Here is a 24,050-nt window from a genome sequence, read left to right as displayed (position 1 = left end):
CGAGCCCAAGTCGCTTGAAGGCTTACTATGCTTCTTTGCCAAGCCCGAGGGCGGGGCATGGGAAGCAGTGTGTGTGTGTGCACCTGAGCCCGAAGGAGAAGGTGAGACCGAAGCCTTTCTTGTTGTATGGAGGGGGTCGGGTCGACGATCTTACTTATGACCCGCTACGCAGGAGTGATTTCTTCGATGTCGAATTCCTCTTCTTCGTCGAGGATTTCTTCAATTCTCTCCTGTTCTGGTACGTGGACGCCCTCCTCGAAGATGTCGTCGGGGATTGGAGTTGAGGAGCGAGCTATTTTCCATCGAGCTAGACTATCTCGAATGGTCTTCTTGGAGCGGAAGGAGGCACAAGCTTCACAGTCTCTGGCCTCATGCTCCGGCGAAAGGCAGAGGTTACACACCTCATGCAGATCGGTGTGGTGAAACTTCGACCCACATTGAGGACACTTCTTGAAAGGAGTCCTTTCCATGTGCCAGATACCAAGGCCAAGTAGGCCCGAAGGCCCTCATGAACAACTGGAATCGAGGACTTAAAATTTTTCGAGATGTTATGTTATGTTATTTTTCTTATAAAGCGCTAACAATCATCCTAGATAGGATATCACGGCGCTGCAGCGACTATAATGAGTAGTGGCATAACTTGAGTCTTAAGATTTTAATCCAGTTTGGGGAAAAGGAGAGTTTTCAGTTGTTTCCTGAATGATATGTGGCAGTCTATAAGTCTAAGAGCCACGGGCAATTCATTCCATTTGGTTGCGGCTATATGGGAGAAAGCTCGCTCTCCCATCCTGGCTCTCTTCACTAGAGTTTATTTATTTATTCAAAGTTTTATATAGCGCGAACAAGATCTTTACAGATATCAGAGCGCTTCACAGAGACAGGGGTAGGGGCAACAGGAGGGTGACTAAACAGACTAATGGGTACAGTATAATAGTCAGTAGCATAATAGGATAGCAGTCATGTACAGATAAAAAAATACCAATAAACAATCAGGTAACCAGTAATATAAGACGGCGCAAAGTCATTGATCCAGCTACAATAGGGTTCAGGTAAACTTTGGCTGTAGGGATGGCTTATACCATTTTCTTAGAATTAAAGAGAACAAGGGGTGGGGGCATCAAGAGGGTGATTCAACAAACTCATGTGTACCATATAGTGGTCGGTAGTAGGAGAGTAGCATAAAAGGGTCGCAATCAAGTAAGAATATAATGCCAATATACAATCAGGTAACCAGTGATAAAAAGCGATGCAGAGTCTCTGATCCAACAACCTTAAAGTTCAGGTGAACTTGGCCATAAGGATGGTTTTCACCTCTTTCTTGAGGAATGCAGTGGAGGAGATAAGCCTGGTTTCCGGAGGGAGTGCATTCCAGATCCTGGGTGCCATTCCTGAGAAGGAGCGTTTGTATGTTTTTTCCTTCCGGAATCTACAAGGTTTCAGGAGTAGACTTTTTGTACTTCTGTTGGATCTCGAGCCTCCTGATATAGACAACTTTTGAGCGAGGTAGTTGGGTGCCTTGTGGTGTACGGCCGAGTGTGTCATAACGGCAATTTTTAGCTGTATTCTGGCTTCAAAAGGCAGCCATTTCAGGGATTTTAAGTCTGGGGATATATGCGAGTGTTTTCTTGAGCCAGTAATGAGTCTCGCGGCAGCGTTCAGGGAGGCTCTTAGGGGTGCGGTCGTTGATAGCGGGAGTCCGCTGAGGGCCACAATTCCATAGTCTATGCGGGGATGACTAGAGCTTGTACAGCAGTTTGGAAGTCCTTGGCTGGGAGGAAGGGTTTAAGTTTCCTCAATGTGTTGAATTGTTCTTGCTCTTGCTGTAACTTGCGAGCGGAGATTTCTAGATGGTACATAAAACTGAATCCTATTTCTTAGGATAAGTGGGCCAGTGTTGTGCAGTGCTCTGTGTGTTATACACAGCATTTTAAAGGTTGCTCTCGGCCTCATTGGCAGCCAATGTAGTTCTCTCAAGCAGCTCTTGGTGGAGTCAAATTTTCTTTTCTTGCATATGGCTTTGGCCGCCGCGTTCTGCACAATTTGTAGTTTGGCAAAGAAGTAGTCTGCCGTACCTACAAACAGGGAATTTCCGTAGTCCAGTCTATTCATCAACAGTGACTGGACCAGGATCCTTCTGCACTCTATGGGAATCCAGGGGAAGACTCTTCTAAGCATCTTTAACAAGGCAAAGCCTTTGCCGCAAATTGTAGACACGTGAGATTTCATAGATAGAGTGGTGTCAATTGTGACTCCCAAATTCCTTGCTGTCAGTGTAGGGATTGGGGGGGTGCCCAGGGACTCCGGCCACCAGCTGTTATTCCACAGTTGAATATGTCCACCGAACAGCAGTATCTCTGATTTGTCTGCGTTCAGTTTTAGGCAGTGGCTATACATCCAGTCAGACAATTCGGTGAGACAGTTTAGTAGCCTGTCTTTAGGGTCATCATTCTCGTCTAGGATAACAGTTAGTTGGGTCTCATCTGCGTAAGAACAGATTGCGACACCCCACTTTCTTCCTAACGCTGCCAGGGAGGGGACAAACACGTTAAACAACGTTGGGCTCTATTAGGCCCCCTGCGGCACCCCATATTTGATGTTCCGGTGCGGAGATGAAAAGTTACCCATACGCACTGATTGCGTTCTGTCCACCAGAAATGATTGCAACCATCCCAATGCTCTGTCCCGGATACCTTTTGCTGCAAGAGTTCTTAATAGCAGGTTGTGTGGTACGGTATCAAACGCCGCCGAGAGATCTAATAATATCAGATGCACGTCGACAGACAGGGATCGCGATTGAGACAATACCGTCGAAAGGGTGAAGGATTGCGCGTCGAAAATGGAATCGGTAACGTATCCGAACAGGAGTGCTACAAGTACATCCGAACCCAATGGCGGAAAAAAACAATCTGAAGATGGAGCCGATGCCCATGCGCACTATCGTCCACAGGAGGAGTCATCTATCTCGTGACGTCCAAAGACTTTTCCAGGACAATAACAAAGTGCAAACATCCGAGCCCAGCACCAGATGGCGATCTATGCACAGTGATTAATCTGCAGGTATTACTCCTCGAACAGTTACTTTCCTTTAATATTTATTAAAAATCCTACTTCGCCATTGAATTGGATTTTAATAGCGGTTAAAAAGAGTTGTTTAATTATTTTCCTAGCTAGTCCTAAAATATAGTATTAGGATTTTAATCTGTACTCTGGTCTTCTACAAAAGACAGCTAGGCCTACTATAGTGTAAAATAGCTGTTGGGTGCTAGTCAATGTTAGGACATTAAGATTAAATTTGTATACGCCCTACTTTTAAATTTCAAGCACCTTGCCTTGTGGACTAGGATTTTGACCAGTCTAAAGATTTTATTTTGACATGTCAAACTGCAGTCTTTACACCACTACAGTCAGGCTATACAGGGTAGGCCTGAAGCCATGTTTTACATGGTCACTGTAGTGAATGGCACAACAGGTCTCGCAGTCCACTAGCGACATTCAACTTGCAGGCCCTGGGTACATTTTTGTACCAGTTATAAACTAATTAGGAAGATGACAATTCAACCATATCTAAGGGGGCGGGGCCACAGGCACTTTACCACCATTAAGGAGGGTTAAAGTACACAAAGTTCTAACATCAGCGAAAATTAAGGGTCCAGCATAAGGCAAAAAAATACAGGGTGACCACATAGAAAAGATGGATTTTCTACAAGTGCACTAAAGCTTGCCACACACTAATCTCACTTAATGTACCCAAAAGTTTAGATCTAAAATCAAACAGAGAATACAGTTTCCTTCTGTAGATATGGCACATACATTTTTGTAAGGAGAGGCAGTCACAGCAGACGATTTGGGCAATGATGTGTTTTATAGATAAAAACACTACAAACCTTAAAGATCGTAGCAAATCTATTTTCAAACTATTACGAAATACTGCACAGCACAAACTGAACTAAGCGCTGATCGTTCGTGTTATCACCAACACAACAGCTCTCAATTTAATGAGCTTTGAGGGAAGGACACCGTAATCAGCTATACCAGTATTCAAATCTGTGTTTTGCACATTTCAGTAATCAGTGGAACAGGCTCACAACTTAATCACAAAAAATGAAGTTTGCGAAAGTCTGTTAATAATGAAACTTTTAGCAGGGTTTTACCCTTTCTCCAATAAACTTCTTCACTGAGCTTCATTTGAAGCTCAGACAACAAATGAACTTGGACAAAAATATTTTTCTCCACATAAATACCTCTGGTCAAATTTCATCAGCAACATATATGTACATATAGGCAGCCATTTAGTTGGTCAATAAAAAAGACAAGGTACCTGCTCCTTGGTAAACTGCTTGACAGACAGCACATGCTGACCAATAAGGGGGTGGAGCAGCGGTGATATCTGCGGGTGTGGACCACTCTGCATGGCCATGTTCTGAGGAGAGTTGATTCTAGGCAGAGGAGGAGGGTGCGGGTATCCATCCTGAAGGTATGGAAGCTCTAGAAACACACAATTTTCTGGTCAAAACTTGGCAAATGGTTTACAGCACATTACAAATGAGGAAAATGAGGAGTTTAGCCAACTTAAATAATCAGGAATTATGCAGCATTTTCCATTTTGGATGCCAAGTAGAATGATTGAGGAAGCGCTATGCTTGGCCAAAAGGGACTAAAGGGGCACGCAAGATACGGCTGAGTAATGCGCCTGAATGCAAGCAAGGTCACTAATGGGTTTGAATGAGGTTGACTGGTGGACCAAGGTGAAGCACACACCACTGCATGCAGGAAATATACTAAACTGTGAATCAATCAGTTTCTCATTAAGCAAAAAATCATAAGAAAGTGGATGCCTAATTGGGCACTGCTGAACACTTACTGAGAGAAGCTTTAGCACAGTTATTTAAGCATTGGTCATATCTTTTTGTTGACTTGATTGGTTTAAAAGAAAATATGCTCTACGGATATCACAGCCTCACCTGAGCAAAGGTCCTTCTATTGCAACTTGATACAAAACAAACCTGCACTAGGAGTGTCCAAACACTCATAAAAAGCCAATTGCCCAATGGACCTTCCCTCCCCTCCAAATCACTTTGGGTTTCTCCCTGTTATAACAATACAATAAGGACAGATCCTTAAACAGCTCCACCAAGACCTCCATGCTCAACCAAGACGGAATCAGCCAGCCTCAAAATGCATAAAAAGCTCAATAGTTCCTTGCATATAGCCAGAGTCTTGGATGTATTTGTCCTCTAAGCCAATCAACAAACATCTTCAACTTACCAACAATTAATGCCACTATCAAAATACTGGTTGCCACGTCTTCCAACCTTGTATACCATCTAGCCCCCATGCTTTCCTTCAAGTTGCAGTCCGCTTGATCATAACACTTATCCATGCACCAATTACCCTTGTACCACAGTCTACCACTCCCCATCTAGCACAAAAATCACTGCAGGATTTCTTCATGGCGTGAACTAATCCTAAGGCAATAAATGATGCAAATCTATCCTCCCAAGAGTTCTCCTCATCGAATCATTCATTAGCCGGGCGCAACCCATCCCCTTCCATCTGCAATCCAACAAGGGTCATGTGCCCAACGCATACAACCAGAAGCTCTCTGTGCAATGTGCCAGCAATCTCATTACACTATACAAGCCCACTAACTAACCACAGTGTGGACTAACTGCAATCTACCAATGATCTGATTCTGCCATTTAAGAGCCCTTCAATCAAACATATGTTCTGCGCACAACACCAAAAAACGCACCAACGAACAGCCTGTCCAACTTTAAATCCGCCATTACTCTGATAAAAGAAAGCCTAAACTGGCTCTGGCAAATCATCTTCTCCTTGTAAGAGAAGGCCCTTCTGCACAGACCACATACCCAAGAGGGCTGACTCACACAGTCAAGCACCCTAACTGTGCAGTGAAAACTTTGTATGGAAATGAAGCCAAGGCATCTTGCACAAGTCATTACTCACGCCCAGGAACTTATGCATAAGGCAATAAGATGGATTAATGAACTTCTCAATATAGAACATAAGCATGGTCCGCCTAACATACCAGACTCTTGCCGCATAAATGTGTACAGAAGCAGTGAAAGAAACGCCTGCATGTAGAATTTGCATTGTTTGAAAGTAAATTAACACCTACAGTACTAAGCTACAGTAAGAAAAAAAAATCTTTCCAGTCGGTGAAAAATGCAGGAACATTTTCTTTGGTTTTTATTTTAGATACAATACATTAATGAATGACAAACAAATATGCAAGGACAAATTTGGAAACAAAAACAGACACATGAATAGTTTACAAAGCTCATAACGGTCCCTACGTCATTTGGGACCATCAGCCACTCGTGACATTTTAGCCAGGAAATGTTAGATTCTGGGATTTTGCAGTTTCACTTTTGCGAATCGAAAAATCCCAGCAAGTGAAGCGCTGTTTGCTAAAAATCAAAGACTGTTTAACACGTTGAACATGATATAGGTCCAACGGCTGGCTAGGATTCCCCACTCTAACTGCAAGGACACCATTTTTGGTATCAAATCTGTTTTCGGAGACACATAGTTGACCATTTGTCAGTATTAAATTTGTTGAAACATTCGGTTTTTCAGTCAGCTTCAGATGAGGATTGACAAGTATGTTTCAGTGTGTTTTGCCACCAGATCAAGAATTGAGTATCACTGGGAATCACCAAGCAAAACCTAGTGGAGGAACCCAAAAGGAAGTCACTCATTCGAAGCACAACACAAAATTGAGAGGTGAAAACAAGACGTTCAAACCTGGCTCTGCTGATTTCTTCTGCAGCTTTTCCTTCAGCTCTTCTGGGTCTGAGACCGGTACATGCATAACCAGAACATACAAACAGGTCAGTGAAAACATCGGCACAGGTTACAACTGGCACCGCTACTACCCACATAAAACAAGACAAGACACACATGGAGGGAGAAAAACAGGTCTGCCAAGCTCTGCTGCTCAATGTTGGAGGGCGAAGCTGCTGCAGAAGCTTTACCAAGAGCAAGATCAGCATCAATGGGGGACAGACCAGGACTAGATACCCGTGAAAACCGCGAAATGATCAAGAATTAAAACCATAGGGCAGAAGGACTATGGTCAGCTTTTCAGTTCTTTTGAAATAGCGAGCACATATTTTCTGACACTTTGTTTTTAGCGTCAAAGGCAGCTCACTAGTATGTATGGAAAGTGAATGAGCCTGATACGGAACCTATATTCACTCCATGCATCCCACAACAGCTGAAAACTTTGCTAAGCTGAAACCTTTAAAAAACAATCCTGCATGGTTTGGACCTCTTGCCTTGGCTATTTTTTCTGTGAAGTGACCAGGTCCCCTTTGGATTGCCAGCACGCCCACTACAAAATCACTGCATGGAGAACTCAAATCTAAGATGTCGCAAAAGGCCACACGCAATTTCCTCTCACCTGATTGGAGGATTTAAAAAGGATTAATTAAAAATTGGTCAATAAGAACCTTTGCGGCTCTAATCTTGACCATTATTTGGACTTTCCCGAACGCCAGTACAACAGCTTGTGCTCCACACTTTAGGGTTGCAGCTACCCTCCATCGTACAAACCATGCAGTTGGAAAACACCTCCAGCTAATGGCACACATGCGCACAGAAGTGGTCTAAAGCTAGGAGATTCTCCGGCAGAACACACTACATTTGGTAGTATTCATTTATCAAACTTTAGAACCTACCTTTGATGCTGCATAATTATTGCCACACCCTGCTGAACTGAAGACAAAAAACACGCCCCTTCGCCCCTCAACTGATCCCAAACCACAACTTTTTTGGGCATCTACTCCGACTGAAGCAGGCCTTATGACGTGCCATCTTCTGCGGTTTAGCCTTTTCAACGAATTACAAATTCCGAAGCAAAGTGGTGCGGATGGTGGGAGTTTATAGGAAGTACGAGATACTTACTATTGGTGATATTTTTTGCTGGATAATAAATTGTCTTGCATATTCACCATCTTAAAAATTTCCACAGGCTTCTTGCTACATATTGGATGCAGGAAATATTTAGGCTCCAAGTTCCTTAGATGAAGCCTCACATCACTAAACGTGGTAAATTGGCTCCTAAGATCTGGGATGTTAGTTTTGCCTCTTTTTTTCTCATCAAAGGTCAAGAATTTACTGAGCCTGTCACTTTTAAGATGCAGATTTAAGGGCACTAGATTACTAACTTTTTGGGAGTACGTGCAAAACTCATGTCCCATTAATAATGGAGATCTCGCAGTTACAGGCAGAGAATCTGGTGAAGTTGAAACCAAGGACTGAAGGGATGCATGTGTAATTTAACATGGGCACAATAATCCAGTCTATTGAATGTGCAGCACAGAATGAGAAACACAATAATATATAACGGGGCGGAGCAGAGAGTGAATCCAGGTGACTGTATTTCTACTTATGAAGGCACAACATACCAATACCACTCCTACACTCACTAAGGGCACAAGTGTGAGTGAGGCATCCCACCAGGTTTTCAAAATGCCTAGGCCTAAGGAATGCAGGGGTGCACTAGAAAGGTAAGGAACTTTATAATGGTGCTTACTGCTTCCCATTTTGTGCGTGGAAAGGAAAGTTTAGAGATAAGGGCTTGAGAAGAAGAAGCATCTAAAAATTTTTGCTGTGGCGGAAAGTATAGCTCACCAGGTGTATCAGTACCAACAGATGTGTACAAAGGGAAGCCTGCAGATAGATCACAGGGCACCAGAAGCCCCAGGGCAGCAGTGCCACATGCTGAGCATACAGTACCCGAACTGAAGACAACGGACGGGAATTCTGGGTCTGCATGTTCCAGGGGAAAAATACCAGGAGGCAACAAGGTGAAAAAGAGAATGTGAGATAGAACAACACAAGGTTTCACAATCTTCTTTCAGCTGATGCTAAATTGAGCAGAGCTTGGCAAACACAGAACAAAAATAGCACAAGCCCTAGAAGGCAAGCTAAGCACCTGCAACAGACTAAAGCTAGATCATGTCATGGCCTGATCTGAGATGGAGACTGGAAAAGGAATATGTTAGTTACCCTGTTCACATCTGCTTGTAGCAGGTAGTGCTGTAGATTTACATGCTTTGCATACTTTTGTCATTTAGTGTTAAATCTGGACATCACAAAAGTTTTTTTCTTCAAAGAAGCTTTGTGTCATGGGATGTAGAGTGACTCCTCCATTAGTCTACAATGCACATGGCCACTGACTCCACCTGTAGATCGTTTTCTGTACAGCAGGGTAAAGTTGAGAATGAAATGGAGTCTCAGTAAATGTGTGGCCTGTGTACTATAGCTACTTAAAGAGAGAAAACCTATGCGGTCATTACGGAGAATTTTCTCATCAATTCTCTTGCACGTTGGTAGGTGGCGCTGTGTGGCTCAACGTCGGATCTGCCCCACCCCACCCTGGATGAGACCCTGTGGCGGTTACATAGCTGCCACCTCTGTACACCAACTTCAGGACGCAATAGAAATAGTTCCAGTACAACATCAAGTAAAAGGGGTTTACTCGCTGTATTTTCTAATACCCAAGAAAGACGGGACACTAAGACCAATTCTCGACCTCAGGCCCCTCAATCTGTATATACACTCAGATCATTTTCATATGATCACTTTACAACAAGTGCTCCCATTGTTGCAACAAGGCGATTTCCTTACTACACTAGATCTCAAGGACGCCTACTTCCACATTCCCACACATCCTTCTCATAGGAAGTATCTAAGGTTTTTACTAGAAGGACAGCACTATCAGTTCAAACTCCTTCCATTCGGGTTAACAACTACACAAGAGTGTTTACAAAGTGCCTAGCAGTAGTAGCAGCACATCTCAGAAGGCAACACACCCATGTCTTTCCATACTTAGACGATTGGCTCATAAAAGCAGAGTCATTCAATCAGTGTGTCCAGCTCATATGTCTCAAACCGAAAATGCTACTTACCAGTATGCATCTGTTCTTGGCATGGAGAGCTGCAGAGTCTCACATGCCCACCCACCTCCCCGGGACCTGTATCTGTTCCAGTTCTATCTTAATTAGATATACACACATGGACATCATGTTTTCTTTCTACTAACTCCATAATTTCCCTTCATGGTGAAAAACAATCTGACCCTCTACACAGATGTGAACTGCAATTCCTCACATGGAGAACAGCTTTTTTAGTAGCTATTACCTCTCTTAGAAGAGTTAGTGAGATTCAAGCTTTCACTATACAAGAACCATTTTTACAATTACACCGTAATAAAGTGGTTCTCAGAACAAATTCTAAATTCCTTCCAAAAGTCATTACTCTGTTTCATTTAAACCAATCTGTAGAGTTACCGGTGTTTTTCCAAAACCCATAGTCTGTAGCATAAAGAGCTCTACACACCCTAGACGTTAAAAGAGCTCTTCTCTATTATATAGATAGGACTAAATCCTTTCGCAAAACAAAGCAACAGTTTGTAGCTTTCTCTCCACCACATAAGGGCAACCCCATCTCTAAAGCTGGAATTGCAAGGTGGATTGTAAAATGTATACAAATATGCTATCAAAAAGCAAAACGTACATTAACAGTTCCCCCTAGAGCGCATTCCACACGCAAACTAGGAGCCTCCATGGCTTTCTTAGGGAACATTCCCCTAGAAGACATCTGCAAGGCAGCAACATGGTCTACAACACACACATTCGCTAAGCACTACTGTGTTGATGTGCAAGCAAAGCAGCAAGCTGCAGTGGGCCAAGCTGTCCTAAAAACTCTTTCAAACTACTGCAACGGATACAGGTGACCACCGCTAGGGGAGACACTGCTGCACAATCAATACAAAATGTAGAATTTGCAGCTCATATGCCTCGAACGGAAAATGCTACTTACCAGTATGCATCTGTTCTTGGCATGTAGAGCTGCAGATTTCTACATGCCCTCCCACCTCCCCGGGACCTCTATCTGTTTCATCTTAATTAGATATACACATGGACATCCCTTCTTTATTTCTACTAACTCCATCATTTACCATCATGGCGAAAAACAATCTAAGGATGGAGTCGATGCCCATGCGCACTATCGTCCAAGGGAGGAGTCACCTATCTCGTGACTACAAAGACTTCTTCCAAGACGACGACAACATGCAATCATCCGAGCCCAACACCAGGTGGCGATCTAATGCTCAGTGTGAGATCTGCAGCTCATATGCCTCGAACAGAGTGTTACTGAAGGTAAGTAATTTGCTCTTTTGATGGATGCACCTAACCACCAATTCTTCACCTTGTGAACAGATACCAAAGCAGTACCTTACCAGCAGGTGGTGGGTCTGTGGAATAGCTCAGACCAAGAAATCTTGAAGGACAAAATGGACGAAATGCCCCTCCGACTGACACACCGCATTTCCCCTGACAAAATGAGCACAGACATTCTGGGAGCTGCATCTTGGCCAGTCAAGAACATCGTAATGCGTAAGACAATCCATCTGGAGATGTTTCTTTTCTGAACAGCTATCCCCTTTTTCACTCCAGAGAACTCTACAAAGAGCTGTTTGTCTGCCCAATGTTCTTTGGGGAGATGAATGTAAAAGCTTGGGGCTCTTTAGGTCAAGGGGGTTAAATCTTTCTTCCTCTCTAGATGGATGAGGCAGAGCGAAGAAAGCTGGCAGGATGAGAGGGTGTCTGATGTGTAAAGGCATACAAACCTTCCGGAGAAACATCGCTTTTATCCAGAGGGCTAGCTTGCCTAGGAAGAAGGTGGTGTACGGCTGGTGAACAGACAGTGCCTAGAATTTACTCATGTGACAAGCTGACATGATCGCTATGAAGAACGTCATCATCAGCGCAAGCAGAAGCAGATAGCTGTGCATTGGTTCAAATGTGGTACACGAGGATATGGAGAAACAAAATACCACTGATGCATCACAAATGGGGTTGGCGGGAACAAATGGGCCAGCCCTTTCAAAAAATGCATCATAACAGGTGAGTTGGATAAAGATGGTTGATGATGCAAACGTAGGAAGGCCGAAAGAGCTGACAGATACCTTTAACCTTATCTTTAAGAAGGCCTTGTTGGGCTAGCAAATAACAAAACAATATGCCAGACAACTGTGCTTGTAAAGGCTGGATAGTTTAAAAGGAACACCTGACAACAAACGTCTCAGCGTCCAGTATAAACTATTTTAGCTGAGGGGTGCCTGGGTCTCAAGATGACATCTACTGTTTCAGTAGGAAAATCAAATGCCATCAACTGTTGCAGCTCAATTTGCACACATGGAGGTGGAGTTTGTTTAGGTTCGGAAGCCGGACCCTGCCCTAGTCCTGCAACAAGAGATCCTCTCAAAGGGGCAGCAGGATTGGAGGACATGCTCATGGCTAGATGTTCTGGGTACCCCTCTCTTTGCCCAGACCGAAGCCACTAAGATGACTTGGCCGGTATTTCCCGATATTCTTCAGAACTCTGGGCAGCAGAGATAGAGGCATGAATGCGTTCAGGAGTCCTGAGTTGCGCTTTAAGTGTAAGGTTTCGGAGTGAGAGCTACCTTTGTAACTCAACAAGCAGAGTGTTGAACACTGCACCTTCTCTGTGGTGGCAAATATGTAACCAGACTTCTGCCCACTGCTGGAATGCGCCTTATGCCACCTCGGAGTATAGCAGTTATTCGTATAAAGCACACCTAAGTGGACCCAAGAAGGGTGTTCTGCACCAAGAGTCCAGGCCTGGTGCAGGTAGCAAGAGTCCAAGCCTGGTGCAGGCATCCCCGAAGGATAAAAAATCTCCAGGAAGGACCAACCCAACCGCCCAGGAGGAGGAATCGCCATCGTCCACAAATCTACCCTCCGCCTGAGCACACTCCCCGACGAGTGCACAGACCTGATGGAACACCTTCACTTCAAGATACTGGCCAGCCCTACCACTTACCTCAGAGGAACCCTCATCTACCGACCCCCTGGACCCCACGGATCTTTTGCTGAATCAATCATGGACATCATCCCCCCGTAGGCCATCGCATCCACCAACTACACTCTGCTGGGAGACCTCAACTTCCACCTTGACAACCTACTGGACCCCAGCACCACATCTCTCCTGGACAACCGCCACAACTCCGCTAGATCGTAACCAAACCCACGCACTCAGCAGGACACACCCTCGACCCCCTCTTCCCAACAGGAAACTCCATCACCTTCAGCCACACCACCGAACTCCCATGGACCCACCATCGATGCGTTCACTTCACCTTCAGAACACCCACCATCCACAGACACCAGCACCTGCTCCCATAAAAAAATTGGACCAGAATCACAGACGACCAGCTAACCTAATCACTCAGCAACTCCACCCCTACCGTTGCGGAAAACAACGACCCCAACGCCGCAGCCCGAACCCTGCACAGATGGATCACCGACAGCACCAACACATTAGCCCCCCTGAAGAAAATCAACACCCAGGCCAAGAAAGCTATATGGTTTACCACCGAACTTCGAGAGTCCAGATGCACCTGCCGCCGCCTCGAAAAGGACTGGAGGAACACCAAATCCACAGAAGCCAATAACAACTTCAGAGCCTCCACCAAAGTCCACCACCAACTCATCAGAAAAACAAGGAAAAAAGCGACCAGAATCTCCACCCACGCACACAACAGCAAAGAATTCTTCAACATCAAGGAGTTCGCCCAACCTTCCAGCGATTCCACCAACATCCCACAATACCCCTGCGACAAACTGGGCATCTTTTTCAAGAGCATCTACGACAACTTTGATGAAGACATAACACTCTGAACCCTCACCAACCACCCCGACACCATAAAGCCAACGATCGACAACTAGACAGCCCTCACAACCGAAGACACACTGAAGACTATGAATTCAATCCACTCCGCGGCCCCCATGGATCCCTGTCCCAACCACATTTTCAACTGAGCCGCCGACACCATAGCACCCTTGCTCCACCACACCATCAACCGCATTGTTCGCCGACGACTGGAAACACGCAGAGATCAACCCCCTCCCTCAAGAAACCCTCGGCGGACCCCACCGACCTCAAACTACAGACCCATCTCCCTGCTCACCTTCCCAGCGAAAGTCATCGAGAAAGCCATCAACAGCCAACTCGCCACATTCATCGAAGAGCACAACATCCTCGACTCCTCCCAATCCGGCTTCAGAAAAAACCACAGCACGGAAACCGCACTCCTCGCCGCAACAGACATCTGCCCCCTACTGGATGAAGGAGAAACAGCAGCCCTCAACCTCCTCGACCTCTCAGCGGCGTTCAACACAGTCTCTCACCGCACCCTGATACACAGACTCCATGACACAGGGATTCGAGACAAGGCCTTCGACTAGATCTGCTCCTTCCTCTCTGGCAGAACGCAGCGGGCCAGACTCCCCCTTTCCTCTCGGACCCTACACAAACCACCTGCGGAGTCCCCCAGGGGTTATTCCTCAGCCCTACGCTTTTCAACATCTACACGGCTCCACTCGCCCCCATCGTCAGAACCTACAGACTCAACATTGCGTCATACGCAGACGACACCCAACTCATCCTCTCCCTATCCAACGAACCCAACACAGCCAGACACAATTTTCGAGAAGGCATGGAAGCAGTCGCCAAATGGATGAAAAACAGCTGCCTTCAACTAAACACCAACAAAACAGAAGTACTCATCATGGGCCCACACCCGGACACCTGGAACTACACCTTGTGGCCCCCCCCCCGCCCTCGGAAGTCCGCTCACCCCCACGGACCACGCACGGAACCTGGGAATCATCCTGCACTCCAAACTCAAAATGGACCGCGAGATCGCCGCCGTCTCGTCCTCCTGCTTCCACACCCTCGGCCTCCTACGCAAGACCTTCAAATGAATTCCCCCTTGAACACAAAGACCGTTACATACGCCCTGGTCACCAGCAGACTACTACGGCAACTCACTACGTCGGAACAAAAACCTCACACGCAAGCTACAGAACATTCAGCACGCCGCCGCAAGACTGGTCCTCAATCTGCCAAGACACTGTCACATCTCCCAGCATCTGCACACACTCCACTTGGTCCCCATCGAAGCTAGAGTCACCTTCAAGATGCTCACCCACGCTCACAAGGTTCTCCACGACACTGGACCAGCATACCTGAATAGCCGACTGAAATTCCACGAACCCCAAAGGACCCAACGATCAGCCCAGCTCTCCTACGCCGTGGCCCCCCGCACCAGAAAGACCAGATCAGGCGGCCGCTCCTCCTTCCTCGCGGCCAGAGCCTGGAACACCCTCCCTCTCCACCTAAGACAGACATCTCTCCCCATCTTCACAAGAAACCTCAAAACCTGCCTCTTCGACAGACCGCCCCACCCCTCCCTTGATGATCTGGAACCTGCGAAACCCCCTTCCCCCAGCGCCTTGAGACCCTCACGGGTGAGTAGTAGCTCTTAGACACTTGATTGATTGATTGGAAAGGCGACTAATCTTCCTTCAGAATCGACTAATCAAAGCAGGGCCTGACGTCGCTGTGAGCAATCGAGTCGTTATCGGAGCAGTCGCTTAAAACATTCAAACACAACTGCAGAAGAAAAAGCAATCCAAGGGAGGAGTCAATACCCCTGCACATTGTGGACTAATGGAGGAGTTTTTACATCTTGTGACTCGAAGCATCTTCACAGAAAAGCAACTTGTAATGTCCTGATAAAACACTAGATGGTAGGAGTATGCAAAGCATGCTTATTTACATCCACTAATTTTACGAACACACACTTTCAAGTGAAATGCAGCAGGAGTAGCAGGCAAAGTGGAAGGTGGTTAGGGAATAACTGAAGAATAGGAAGTTCCAGAACATTGGCAACCACACAATCATGCACCAATTAGCTGGTGACAAACACTTAGTACAGATTTTAAACAATATCTTTGTCCTACAACTTCCTAGGAAATAAGGTAGCAACAAAGTGCAGTTCCACTGGATTCGTTTTAGTAGTCTACTGAAAGGGAAATCCAACTTTGGAGAAGGCCAGAAAATTGGGAGCAGTATAGTAAGGAGACCAGTTTTCTTATGTTCGCAAATAATTTATGATTTAACAATTGTAAATACACACTAGCCCATTGGGAAAGGCATCCACATCTCAATGCGCCACCAAGAAAGGGATAAACCATTGGCAAGAGGCAAGCAAATGATGAATGTGTCACAAAGGTGCTAATTGAGGTTCATAGGTGAAGGCCTCAAACAGTTCCCAGAATGCCCCATATCACTTAAGTCACCAAAACTCCAGAATTGCCTTCTCTTCATTCTCCCTGCACATCTGCTCTACCCTGATCATGTAATCACAATTAGCTTAAGAAGTCGAGTCCACACGGAGCCTAACATGGAGTGTGTAATCAATTGTGTCCACTAGTATGAAATAAAATTTAAACAGGCTCAAGAATATTCTCCCGCTATCTGGCTAGAGCACTGCATCAATCTAGAAGAGCCTAATCCTTCCCACACTTCCACTACTGCCTGGGAAACACGTCCATGCAACATGTGCCTTCTTGGCCCTCCATGGGTACACTGTGAAGTATAGAAATGAATTCTCCACATTTCCTTAGTTATACACAATAGCAACTGATAATTATGAAGGATGGAAAAGGGTCCCACTATTTTTAAGGATGTTTGTTTTCCACCTCTTCGATATCCAAAGATATTGGAATAGATGTCTCACTCACTTATTGTGACATGCTTTATCACTGGTGCCTATCCACACCCTGGTAAGGTGATACCACCAGGGCGGACTCAACCATAGATAGAATGGGAGTACTTATATAAAGTCAAAACTGGACAAGAAGGGATCCAGAATAGTGAGTTATAAAAATACATTCAGGTATATCCCCAACATTTCTTTATTAGTAGGGTACCTGGGATATCAATAAAAAAAATAGTATAGGGTTTTATTGAATATAATCATTCATTTAAACCACATGTGGCAACTTGTTTCGGCCCACCCTAAGAGCCCAATCGGGTCTGGGGCCTTCGTCAGGGCTGGAATTGTTCTATCCCTGCTCTTATGTGCATTCACTCCATGCACACTTGTGAGCCCTAGTGCGGTCACCTGTCTTGGTCTTGTGTCCAGAGAAATTTCCCTCTGTTTTTTGTTGTCAAAGGTCATGAGGTTCCTGCGAGTAGTGCCGTTTTATAGTCACACTATTATCAAAGATCGGACACTGTGTGAATACCTTGTATCCTTTCGCAGACAGCCACCTACACATCTTGCATTGCATACTAGCTTTTGGCTGCCTCCAGTGACATTCCAATAGATCTTCAGACGGAAGCATCATGAGCCATGGAATTGACACCTGTTGGTAACCAGAATCAATGTGAGAACTCTCACGACTTATCTACAGACTCAAACGTGTTTCCTTCTTCAACTTTAAAATTTAAAGTAATCAAATAAACAATGAAGTCCACTCTCAGTAAAAACTCAACCAAAACTTACTGAGTTTTTCATTCTCTACAAGGAATAAAGAACATTTTGAAAAAAGCATGTTCATTGGGAAAGCATCAGACAAACTGAACATTGGGCTGGGCACTAGGAGAAAAATTAGACTAACCATGAAAATCAGCCCTACGGGGCTAGGGAAATGGGCCTATCAATGCTGTCGCGAGGAGAAAAATGAAAACATGAAAAAAATGAAAACAAAGCATGTGGCGCATCGCTGCAACTTTCTCAAAATACCACTATGGTCAGCCATGCCCAGGCATCAGCACAACCTCCTTATTTAATATTTCAAGGGGAGTGTGTGCGCGTGGGGCCCCTCCTCTTGCATAGTTTGCCTCTAGGGCCCGTATCTCCACAGGGGCCGGCGCATAAAGGGTCCCGGGGACCCAATCTGCTGGGTCAAAGCAATTCCATGGCTGGGTGCATTGCCCAAAGAGAGTAGGGTTGTGGGGAGAGGACGTCTGCTTCTTTCAGACAGATGTGTGGGCTCCTGCACACTAGACAAGAGGTGCAGGCACGGAGAACTGGCAGGGACTTCAAGGGTCCAGAGGTCTCCTCTGGAGCCCACAAAGAACACCACCATGCAACTACCTGATTGGGCACGGACACCGGGCATTGAGGGTAAAGAAAAGGGGCTGACTACTTGATGTAGAAAAGCAGCTTTTGCTGCTAATTGAATATGCACCCCTCCTGGCCAGAAGCCATCCATAATGTTTTGTAAGGGAGGGGGGCAGGTTATAGCTGCATATCTTTCCTTTTGTGTCCCCAGAAAGGGCTCGGGCACCACCGTTTGAACACTGTTGAGGGGGCTGTAGCTCCCCCAGAAACTGACCCATATACTCACCCTACCTCTCCAAGAGGACTTAATACCTGGACCCAGGAGTGGTTAGCCTTCATTTTTAACCATTCCTGGAGCTTAACCAAATCCATTCGCTGCATGAGACTATTTGCTACACCTTCAACAGAAACTGTATGTTTCAAAAAATGTGCCCAATATTTAAAGCAACTTAGTGCAGCACCCAACTGTTGCAATTTTTGAGAGTAGCAGGCTCCTTAACCTCATTAACTAAACCTGTACTAAAGGCTCAAGTCCGTTCATGTGTAGATTAACGTGCTTAAAGCGGACCAACCAACAATGGATTCCACATTACCACGCTTTCTGTGCTTAATTCAGGAACAGAGGCTTTGATCATTTTACTTTCACTGTGTCAGCTCAGGGTTCTCTCAACCAGCACATTTTGTGACACACATGGTTCCATTCAAGAGATTAGCATATTGGCAACAAGTTTCCTTTCCCTCACAATTAAAGGAATCCTTTGTAAAGTAGAGGATTGATCATGCAAAATTAGTATTCCCACCCTTCTCCTTTCAGAACATACTTTTCATGCCAAATTGATTTTACCATCCCGTTGAAGGATCCTGGTTGTTGCCTGCTTTCTGAAGACTGGAGACAATAGACAGGTCATGTTTACAGACGGCTGTGGTCACATTGCAGAGGAGCTTTAGGTACAGGTAAACATACAGCACAAATACATCCCCTTGAGGTACCAACAATTAAACGATAAGGACTCTAGATCTTTCTCAAGACTAAGCAAAGATTCAATCTCTGAAACCTTTACAGATTTGATCACCTCTGGGTGTTTGGAACAAGAATCTTTTCAAGAGACTGTTCTTAACAATTTTCCCCACCAAATCTACACTTCGCTGCATATTCCCGTGTATTTCACACACATTTATCCTCATTGCAAGAACGAACCGGGCACGAGGAAGATGCTGCTTAGAATACATCAGACAGATTTTACAGTGGGTTTTTTACAATTCAAGTCAAGGCCGTAAACCAGGCAATGGCAGATTAAGCCATAAGGTCAACCCATTACCATTTGGTTACAATGCTAGAAGAAAAAATTCGAGGAAAACCATATGACGTTGAGCATACGGCATGAGGATGTATATGGAGAACAGATTTGAGAACAGAACAGGCTAGCTTTTCCCACTCCATATTAAAAGTGGCTGTTAAACTAGCTGAATTGTCTGCTAAACTAATTACCTAAACACAATCTTCTCAAAACTATCTTTGACAGCAAAGGCCCTGCAATGTAACCACAGTGTCATTATGCAGATTTGTAGAAGTGTGGTAGGTGTTTTCTGGATACAATAAAATGATAGCAATCCTTAGGATTTCACGTCTGCAACAAGCATGCAGCTCCATGGGTACTCAAGGCATGTGGAGCTTTGAACTTGTGCACCTGTGCTTAAACCAGCTTTAAATGAATACAAGTCATGCAGTATGGCAATTCTCACCAACCCAACAATGCTCAGATCTGTATTGCAACAGATACAATTGATTTGTTACCATTAGGTCAGTGACCAAGATTACCAATGCTTGAGACATTACCAACCTCCCCTAGAACTAAAAGTGAGGGTTGGTGATAGAAAGGGGAGGAGTGGCGCATTTGGTGTGCATGCCTGAAGAAATGCTCAATACCCTTACTAGTGAGATATGCAAACTAAATGACTTTAAAATACAGCTCAAAAAGGCCCGTCCACACACAGACCAATCGTTCGACCATCCTATGAAAGTAGCAAATGTAGTTCAGATCTTTGTTTTATTTCCTTACAATCAAAATTCTAATTCTATGCAAAGCTTGCATCAAACTGTGTGCACTGGACTTCAAAACTGCAAGTGTATTTCCTCGTCTAAACTACTTGAAGAATTAAGGAATAGTGCAAACTGAAGTGTAAGTAATAAAAAAATGTGAAAAAAGAAATGTATAACATCTTTACTGTAGCTAACCTGAAAAATGAGCAATTAGAAGGGATATATTCCACTTATCAGACTATGTTGCAGACAGAAAAACACACATTCCATAATGATCACACAAGAACCACAACACACATGCATTGACTGGTGGAAGAACACAAGACTTAACTAAGTCATCCCGAACTATGTAGACCTCCTGTGAGATAACCCACACCATGAAGGCAACAGTCACTAGAACCGAAACCATGCAGACAGTGATCCAAAGAATACACAGACAATACGAATTACAGGAACGGAAATACACAGGCAGTCATGGAATGACCACATGCAAGGACTTGGAAAGGGGAGAGAGACAGAGAGAAATACACGCAGGTTATGGAGAAGGTTGCAAGTCCTGACGGCCTGAAGAGGACAATCCTCATCCAGAACGTCTACAATCTAACTCATGCTCTCACAGGCCCAAAAGTTAAAAGGGGGCTGAAGAAAGGTCTTTAAATGTGCTCCATACAAAAATGTGAGCACATTCAAGATGGATGAACATCCAAAGGTGGTCATGAACAAGTGTTAAGCATAACTAGCAGCATACAGCGATGAGTTAAGCAAAAGTAGACTATAAAAGATATTTTCAAATGCTAGGGAAAGTTTCAGAAATGTTGCTTATTATGAAGGATAAGCCAATGACAAGCTTTGTGATATGAATGTGGCAGCATCAGAGCGGATACAAGTCGATCACTGCCCGTTAGTCCTCTCCGAACCTGCTGAGCTTTACACAATGATTGAAGCACTGACTGGTCAGACAATTAAAGCAATGCCAAACTTACTTCGCCCTCCCTCAGTATGATAGTAAAGTCTGGACACAATGTTCCACGCGTGCTTAAGTGGGGAGAGAATAACCTGGACATGCTCACGTTAAAAAGAAGCTACTGCCACATCCAAGGCCAGAAATGGAGCAGGGTGCTAAAGATTTTAACTTGTAGCAATAAAGAAAGAAATAAGCTCCCCAAGTTTGAAAACCCAAGGAATTTTTTTTAGCGGATGCGTGCTTAATACAGATCATTCCAGCAGTTGAACATGCTGCAGAGGCACATGGAGACGATTACGGTTCACTGGTAGGCATGCCTTACCTGGAAAGCCTGGGTCAGATGCGCGATGTATCCGGGGAGGCAAGTGGAAGCGTCCATCACCAGCAGGGCCCATCCTGCGGGGACTCGGAGCTCTGCTGCGGATAACCTCGCTCTGCACTGGATGGCGCGGATGCTCTGGAGTCTGCAAAATCACAGTAGTTTAGAACATAAGATACTATCACCTGGGAAAAAAGTATAGTGCACCATTATACAATTCACGCAGAGAACAAATTAGGAGCATTAGGAAAGTACAAAAGCAAATGACAAGATCTTTAAAACCATGTGTTCGTGAAAACGTCTATGATTAACTACAGTTCTCCATGTAAAAACTCGAGATTGAATGGCGAAATTCTAGATAGGCAATATTACAGTAAAGTACTCAAAACTGCGACAGCAATAGATTATAGGTTAAGCAAACACAAACATTTCAGCGCTCCATTCATCATCTCCTTGTTCGCTCCAAGTTGGCAGGGTATGCCCAGACGTGGTTCCCTTGCTCACTTTGCCACTGACTTCAAGATAGCCAGGATGAGGAGGAGTGTTACCCCGAAACCGTTCCCAGAATGCTGGTTTCATGTCCAGGGAAGACATGGCTTGGCAGTTCGGGCTGGACTGTTTCCACGAGGCACAGGGTCAAGACCGATTTTCATATGGCCATGTCTGAACTGAGGTGGCAAAGTGAGCTAAAGAATGATGATGGATTCAACCCAGATCTGTGAATGGCGGTGAGTGTCTGAAAAGTTTCAGTGCTCCGTCGATTTCCTTGTGTTTGCATTATAGATTATATGTAGACAGTCCACATCATTTTATGATCCAACCTTTGGCTAGTTGGATGGCCAGTGAGCTTTTCTCCCCACCAGAGCACTAACTGCTGGATTTTTGCAGCTCGGTACTGATATTAGTGAAAGAGCCCCACTAAAGGGGAGGCGGGAAGGTCATATGTGAATATAGGAAAGATATTATTAACAACAAGAGAGGGCCTACAATTGTGAATTGTTAAACGACAGTATGTCTCAAGTGAGGAACAACAACACAGTGAATAAATTAAATTAAGTGGTCAAAAAACAAAGTGAAGAAGAAAAGATTATTCTCTAAAAGAACCCTCACTCACCCTAGTGGTGACATGCTTCATCATGGGGTTCAGTCACAGGTGAAGCCGACTATCCCCACCTGTGTGCTTCGACGCCTGCGAATGCAACGGAGCATGTATGTGTGAAGAGAAGTGGTGTACGTGATCAGTGACAGGGAATAAGTATATTAAAATATCACAGCTGTGCCCCAACACACTTTATTAAGGGCCAGTTGTTCACAATAAAAACAGTGAAGTTACTGGGATTTATATTAGAATTCCAGTGACTTAGTGTGGGGGTTCAACATGTTTCTGCTGGGTAACGCCATTTTAGCTCAGCTTTCATCAGGACCAAGGTAAAAAACAAAAGAAACCGTCCTATGGGGGTCCACGCGCGCTAAGGCGTGCCCACACCGTTAGGACTATAGAGAAAAGACAGTGAATTTATACTCTCCTCTATATACTCACGGTTTTACCCGTCGTCAAAGTTCCTGCCAATCGTCAGGATATACTGGTGCTTGCAATATCAGCATGCCTCATGGGCTCGCAGTGTTCGGCATATTTTCACATCCAGCTCCGTTATGTGCCGGAAGACTCGCCGCCCGAAACCTGGTATTCTGTCCACTGCAGCCCGGATCTTCTTCACTTTGTTTTTTGACCACTTAATTTAATGTATTCACTGTGTTGTTGTTCCTCACTTGAGACATACTGTCGTTTAACAATTCACAATTGTAGACCCTCTCTTGTTGTTAATAATTGCTAGTCTAGGGGTAGGAGAGTTGCCAATTATTCCCTTCCTCTCTTGTTGTACATACAATATAGGAAAAATATCAACCATGGAGAAGTACGAGTTACTTACCTTCGGTAATGATGTATCTGGTAGAGTGATCCTCCCCCAAGCACCACATGCAAATGAGGTGAGGGTCCGTCACCGACATCAAGCGTCCACAAGACGAACAAATCTTGAAGCCCGAAGGCATCCGCACACTGTTCCCACAACACAAGTAAGGATAGAAGAGAAAGGCCTAAACAGGCCCGGAGCATGAACCGGATCCGTGTTGCACGCGGAAAAGGAAAATACTGACGCAGGCGCGCTGTGGTGGGACGTATGTGACCTAGCTGAAGTCACGTACACGGGCGATGCCTGGGCGGAGTCGCGTCATGCCGCCCCCCTTGGTTCGCAGGGATGCTGGGCACATTTTTTCCTGATCCAGTCTCACGCCTGGGGATAATGCTACGTTAAGGAATCTGCGGCTAGTAGTCTATCAGAAAAGGATTATGTTACTTCCCCCATAAGCATCTGTTGGCACGTAGAACTGTGGATTCACAAGCTTTGCATAGTCCTGTAATCTAGTGTTGGGTCCAGATGTTTGCAAGTTGTTTTCCTTCGAAGAAGTCTTTTCCAGTCACAAGGTAAGGTGACTCCTCCTTTTGGTGATAGTGCGCTTGGGCATCAACTCTATTGTTAGATTGTTTTCCCATAAGAGGGTGAGAATGGAGTAAGTATAGTATAAATATGTCCATGTGAGAAAATGCCATCTTTCTTGCATGGTATGCCCCCACTTTCTGCTGAATTGCTGATGTACTTTGAGTGTGCCCTGGGCTCCTGCCAATCAGGTACTCAGGGCCTATGTTCCTTCCCTAAAACTGCATTGTAGCCTAAACCCAATTGGCATCTCT

At 44.9% G+C, this 24,050-nt stretch overlaps 1 protein-coding gene across 7 annotated transcripts in view; it reads right to left on the bottom strand.

The window, feature by feature from the left end:
• Window positions 1-24,050, bottom strand: part of CAD (carbamoyl-phosphate synthetase 2, aspartate transcarbamylase, and dihydroorotase) — a 414,808-nt gene that overhangs the window by 126,955 nt on the left and 263,803 nt on the right. Inside the window, exons 35-39 of one of the 7 annotated variants that reach the window (XM_078650077.1) lie at window positions 21,302-21,443; window positions 18,819-18,860; window positions 8,659-8,796; window positions 6,769-6,816; window positions 4,319-4,485 (exon numbers count right to left, since the gene is read on the bottom strand). In XM_078650077.1, coding sequence (XP_078506203.1) covers window positions 4,319-4,485; window positions 6,769-6,816; window positions 8,659-8,796; window positions 18,819-18,860; window positions 21,302-21,443 — 537 coding nt within the window. The remainder of the gene's footprint in view (window positions 1-4,318; window positions 4,486-6,768; window positions 6,817-8,658; window positions 8,797-18,818; window positions 18,861-21,301; window positions 21,444-24,050) is intronic. The other 6 variants (XM_078650079.1, XM_078650080.1, XM_078650078.1 and 3 more) reach the window with 6 other exon arrangements.

This window comes from Lissotriton helveticus, chromosome 6 (assembly GCF_964261635.1).
Source record: "Lissotriton helveticus chromosome 6, aLisHel1.1, whole genome shotgun sequence".
Taxonomy (NCBI): domain Eukaryota; kingdom Metazoa; phylum Chordata; class Amphibia; order Caudata; family Salamandridae; genus Lissotriton; species Lissotriton helveticus.
Note: the sequence above shows the minus strand (reverse complement) of the source record. Positions and strands in the feature narration are given on the sequence as shown.